The following is a 6,000-nucleotide window of genomic DNA, read 5'->3' on the forward strand; positions in this document are numbered from 1 at the left end:
AGAAGATGGAAACCTATTACTTGTGCATCATCCCCGTGCACATGAGCCATTAATAATTTATCTGTAAGATTATGGCGTTTTCCCTTAAAGGGGAGGTCGCAGCAAGCCAAGCTGAGTATACACGCTACAAGCCTTTATGGATATCATGGTCGGGGTAGTGTCTGCCCCTCAGCGGATCCCTTTGCATGAGTTTGGTTAGAGTGACACTAAGGGCTTGTTCACACAGTAACTGATGGAATCAGGGCTCAAACCTGATGCTGCAGAATCTGCACGCGGAGAAGTCCATGTGTGGTTTCCTGTGGCGGTTCCGGCACAAAAATAACACGCAGCTTCTCTTTTTTTCCCTTGACATGGAATTACAAAATAGACTCCCATTGAAAACAATGGGAGGTGTAATTGAAGCCCGTTTCCAAAAAATTGCTGTGTGAACAGTGCTCTAAAAAAAAAAAGGGGGACCTCTATCTCCGTCAGAATTGGTCAAGCCTTACGTTACGTTTTTGTTCTGTTTGGGCACCCCGTACAAAGGGCTAGTTCACACGGGAGAGGCTGATTTTGACAGCGGATTTTGATTTAAAATCAACCCAATGGAGCCCTATGTGAACAGCTAGCTTTTTTTCTGCTAGCAGAAAAGAAGCGACATGACCTTTCTTCAGGCATTTTCCGCCTGAAGAAAGCAATAGAAGTGAATGGGAGGCGAAAACCGCGCGTTTTTTTTCTGCGTGGTTTTTTGCAAAAAAAAAAAAACCGCACAGAAAAAAATGTTAGCTGTTTTTTCAGCCCATTAACTTTACAGGAGGGGAAAACAGCCTGGCTGTTTTTTTTTTAAGCTGTTTTTACAAAAAAAAAAAAAAAGCTCCAAAAAAAGTTTGGCAAGGTAAAAAAAAAAAAAAAATGCTTCCTAATGAACACTATTTCCATATTAGCGGCCACTGAAGGATAAATGCATTTCCCTCCGCATTCAGCAGCCGCCATATTGAAAAATAATTTTATTTTTTTTATGTAGATTGTGATTCCCATATAGGGATCACAATGTTTTTTTTTTTTTTTTTTCCTATCAGTATGTCTTTGTAGAATGGGAGGAAATCCACACAAACACGGGGAGAACATACAAACTCCTTGTAGATATTGTTCCTGGTGGGATTCAAACTCCAGGACTCCAGTGCTGCAAGGCCGCAGTGCCATCATATTTCCTATGATCTCTTAATTTGTTATAGCTAAGGATTGCATGGCGAACAATATGGTGGACATTACAGCTTTGGTAGTCACAACTAGAGATGAGCGAGTACTGTTCGGATCAGCCGATCTGAACAGCACGCTCGCATAGAAATGAATGGATGTTGCCGGCACGCGGGGGGTTAAGCGGCCGGCCGACGTCAAAGTGGAAGTACCAGGTGCATCCATTCATTTCTATGGAGCGTGCTGTTCGGATCGGCTGATCCCAACAGTACTCGCTCATCTCTAGTCACAATGCCTTCTCAGGATCCTGAATGGCAGCCTTATAGCATACATAGACAGGACTGATGTGCAGAGGCCTAAGCAGAGTTATAAGCCTGTAAATGTTATACTGGCGGCCATATTGCTTCGCACTGTGGGTATGTTAAATGTATTTATGTCCTCGCAGGCGATCTATATGGGCCGTGTGTGAGTACGTTCAAAAACCCACCTGCCAAAAACTGTACTTACCCTAAGGCTAAGTGGATATGGCAGAAAATGGAGAGAAAGTCATCTCCATTTTCTGTCATCGTATTCAACCACGGGATTGCTGCGACTGAAGGCAGATTCCTCCATGTAAACCTCGCCTTAATCCCCTGTCCTGACGCAGTAGGCCTAATTTATCCACGGAGAAGCAGGCCTTGTTGCCCGTAGCGAGCTTTGAAGGCCGAGCTCAGGCTTTTACAAATATTAGGCCTCATTATTTAGAACTGTCCTTGTTGCCCATAGCAAGCCATCAGATCAAAGCTATAATCTTTTTAAGAAGGGTTACCCCACATAGTAAGCTCCGCGGGGCCTGGTGACCATCTCCAGTGCTCCCATTGATGTAAATAGGAGCACCGACCACTACCAGTTCCACCCACAGTCAGTGTGCAGCGGGAGACCGGCCTGCGGAGTAAGTTTACATGTTTTTGCAGGCTGAAATTTTTATTTTTATTTTTTATTTTTATTTTTTTTTTACATTCTCCGGCACAATGGACTGTACATGCCTGGAAAAAAAGCTAGAAGTTTTTGATGTGTGTATTGCAAAAACCACATTGCGTGGAGTTTTTTTGAGGCAGAATCCGCTTCAAAATTCTGCAAAAAACTGCATGTGAACATACCCTTAGTGATCATCATGGCAGCCGGTCAGATCCCTGCTTTTATTTTTATCTTGGTATTTAGAAATAATGACCTGGAAATATTGCGAGGCCTGAACTATGGGTGCTGGTCCGTATTTCGGATTTCTGTCAGTCATAAGTAGTCCATTTTAGTAGTACAGACAAAATGGTTGTTGTAAAATTGTTGAAACTTTTTAGAGGATGCCCAGGTTTAAAGGGATTATGCAGGACTTCAAAAAACGCGGCTGCTTTCTTCTTCGAAAGTGACATTTTGTCTGTTGGTCACATGGCCATGCTGCGGCTCAATACCACACATCACCTCCAACTTTACGGGTTGTGTCATGAGGTCATGGAAGGAAGTAGTGCTCCATTTATCTGATACAGATGTGAACGTGGCCTAACAGTGTGTAGGAGATCAGAAAACACATGGCAGCATTTTTGTTTTGAAACAGCGCCACTTCTATGTATAGGCTGTGTCTGGTATTGCATGACAATCACTGAACCCAGTTTAACACATTAACCCTTTCCTCCTTTCTCTTTTATAGGTACCATCTAGCAAGCTGAACGGAGCACAGTCATGGCTCAATTTGCAGCTGCGTCATTTGGGGGTAAGTGTAGTCTCTCCAGGACATTGTCACTGCTTGTGGGTCGTCGTCTCTTGGCCACAAGCACAGCCGGATGGGTTGACTGTACGAAAATGTGGATTTTGTTTTCCTCCTTTGTTATCTTGTAGTTTCTGACCATTTTTATTTGGCCGCTCAGATAACAATGAATGTTTTACAGTCTGTGGGTTTGCGGGCAGGCAGCCATCACTTTCTCATCTCACGTTACTGGGTAATGGCGCAGAACATTTACTAATTGTGTTTTTTTTCTCTATATAGGGAATTTAGACATCTGGGCAATAACTGTGGAGGAAAGAGCAAAACATGACCAACAGTTCCATGGACTCAAGCCAACGTCTGGGTATATTACCGGTAATTATCAGCGGCGGTGTTTCATCGCGTAGAGTGCAGGCGTCAGCTGTATTACGCCAGTGTTAGGGCTCGTTCACATCTGTGCCCGGGGTCTGCGTTCTGCAGGTTTCCGTTTCCTGCACGAAACTGGGCAGGAGATGGAAACCTGCAGTCATGTTTCAAACCCATTGATTTGAATGGGTTTGAAAAGTGTCCAGCCGTGAGTGCCGGTGAGCGTTTTATGCTCTCCGTGGCGAAACCGTTTTTTTTGTTTTAACCGGACACAGAGTCGGACATGCAGGACTTTAAAAAAAAAACCGATTTTGCCGTGGAGAGTATAAAACGCTCACCGTTGCTCACAGCTGGTCTCGGTCTGACAGGTTTCCATCTTCTGCTAGCAGAAGACAGAAACCTGATACGGAGACCCGAACGCTGTTGTGAACCCAGTGTCATCTGGATTCTGGTATAGCGGACTATGTATAGTTTAGGGCTTTAGGCTTTGGGCTGAATATCTGTATGTCATATGTTTCCAAAGTGGACATCATCCCCTTTTAGCCTAAATGTACATGATCTTGTATTAGTACGTGTCCATGGGAAAATGGCTGACTCAGACTTGCCCACAAATATGGGCATCAATAGGAATTTTTTCAGGCCCCAAATGGACATGGAATATCACTGTCTTGCATATGCAGCCATAGTAATGAATGGGTCTGTGTATTATCCGTTATAAAACAGTCCAAGACTTGCGTTCATGTGCATTAGGTATTAAAGGGAACCTGTCAGGTCGATTTGGGACACTTAACCACCCACAGGTCCTTATAGACTGGGTGTTTAGTATTCCAAACCGCCTTGTTTTAAAACCATCCTTGCCCGCAAATAAAAAAAACCCAAAAAACTTTTTATACTTGCCCAGAGATGAGACTTATCAGACTCCTCTCTGGTGCTCCCAGCACCTGCACAGTTCTTTGCAAATGTGGCCGTGCATTTTAGATAAATTGTTTCCTGAACCCGCTGATTTCTGCGGAATTGGGCAACTGCTTAATTTAGCATATAGTCTATGCAAAATTAAAGGGATATTCCTATCTTTATCACCTCTGGGACCTGCACTTCTGCCCGTTTGGGTCCTGTCCAGTCTGGTGAGGTGACCGATGAATCCATCTTCTGTCCCTTCTCCACCTGGATGTCCTTGCCAATTTCACCGGGTGGGACAAGGGTGAACCAATATGCGTCCACCAAGTTGGGATCAGCATCTAGAGTTTGTGGATATGCTGTAAATGTTTATGATGGGAATACCGCCTTAAGTGTATGGTCACCTTAAAGGGAATGTCCCTGTAAGATTTGGACTAAAATTCTATCTGCTGTAAAGTTGTCAGTTCAGATGTCTGACAACAGAATTGCGATAAACAATTGTCTGTTTCCAAGGGCAACCATGAGAATTTTGTACAGGAAGAATTAAATATTTGCTAAGTTACTAAGATTTGTGAAAAAAAAATTTTTTTTCCCTCGGAAACTATTAGGCTGCGCTTTCTTACACCCGGTATAGGATGTGGCCAGTGTAAATCTCTGTGACATGAGGCTTCACGGCCCAGAGACCGGTCATTGTGAAAGTCTCCTGCCCTCATCCTTCTAGTAATGGGATTTTCTCCTGCTAATCTCGCCACAATCCGATTCATTTGGAGGAATGGATGCTCTGTTTCCTGAAAACCGCTCGTTCCACCTACGTTCAGTCATTAATTTTAGCAAGATCACGCCGCCCTCCCGGCTTGTAATTACATTAACATGCCAATTACAGCGTACCGTATGGAGCCCGGGCAGAAGCCCCCCTCCGTAAGGGCCTGCTGCTGGCTAATAGTATGTTTGTGGATGCTGAAAAATGGAATTATCATTACACAAATTAGCATTGACGCCCTCTTCATCCCCTGCTTGGTTATGTTGTTGTAGCTACGACTTTGGATATGGAGAATATTCTTTGGACGCTTGCATTGTATGAGCAGGAAAATGAAAGACAGTGGGAATAGATCGTTAAAGGGATTCTACCATTAAAACATTTTTTTTTTTTTTTTTTTTGTGGATAAGACGTCGGAATAGCCTTTAGAAAGGCTATTTGTCTCTTACCTTTAGACGTGGTCTCCGCTGCGCCGTTCCTTTGAAATACCGTTTTTTAACGGTATGCAAATGGGTTCTCCCGCAGCCATTGGGGCGGGCCCAGTGCTCAAACAGCAATGAGGGCGTCCTCACTACTGCCAGAGAAGTGTCTCCAAGCGCTGCCTCCTTCTTCGTCCGCAGCAACATCTTCAATGTCTTCTGTGGTCACTAACAATACTGTGCAAGTGGCCATTTTCCCGTGACCTGTGCGCCTGCGCAGTCTGCTCTGCTAGAAGTTACGAGCTTGCGCCAGAAGAAGACATTGAAGATGACGCGGTGGACGAAGAAGGAGGCTGGCAGTGGTGGGGACGCCCTCATATCTGTTTGAGCGCTGGGGCCCGCCCCCATTGCTGCAAGAGAACTCATTTGCATACCGGTAAAAACCGGTATTTCTAAGGAACGGCGCAGCGGAGACCACGTCTAAAGGTAAGAGACGAATAGCCTTTCTAAAGGCTATTCTGACGTCTTATCCACAAAAAAAAAAAAAAAGTTTTTATGGTAGAATCCCTTTAATACTATTGAGGCATGGTCTTTTGGACAATCTAATGAAACAAGAATAAAGCACCAGAGTGTCCCTTTAAGTGTACACC

At 44.2% G+C, this 6,000-nt stretch overlaps 1 protein-coding gene across 3 annotated transcripts in view; it reads left to right on the forward strand.

The window, feature by feature from the left end:
• Nucleotides 1–6,000, forward strand: part of ITSN1 (intersectin 1) — an 87,636-nt gene that overhangs the window by 22,438 nt on the left and 59,198 nt on the right. For all 3 annotated transcript variants that reach the window (XM_075263429.1, XM_075263430.1, XM_075263431.1), the window contains exons 2-3: nt 2,858–2,920; nt 3,194–3,286. In XM_075263429.1, coding sequence (XP_075119530.1) covers nt 2,890–2,920; nt 3,194–3,286 — 124 coding nt within the window. In that variant the 5' untranslated portion in view covers nt 2,858–2,889. The remainder of the gene's footprint in view (nt 1–2,857; nt 2,921–3,193; nt 3,287–6,000) is intronic.

The sequence above is a fragment of the Leptodactylus fuscus genome, chromosome 2 (genome assembly GCF_031893055.1).
Source record: "Leptodactylus fuscus isolate aLepFus1 chromosome 2, aLepFus1.hap2, whole genome shotgun sequence".
Classification (NCBI taxonomy): domain Eukaryota; kingdom Metazoa; phylum Chordata; class Amphibia; order Anura; family Leptodactylidae; genus Leptodactylus; species Leptodactylus fuscus.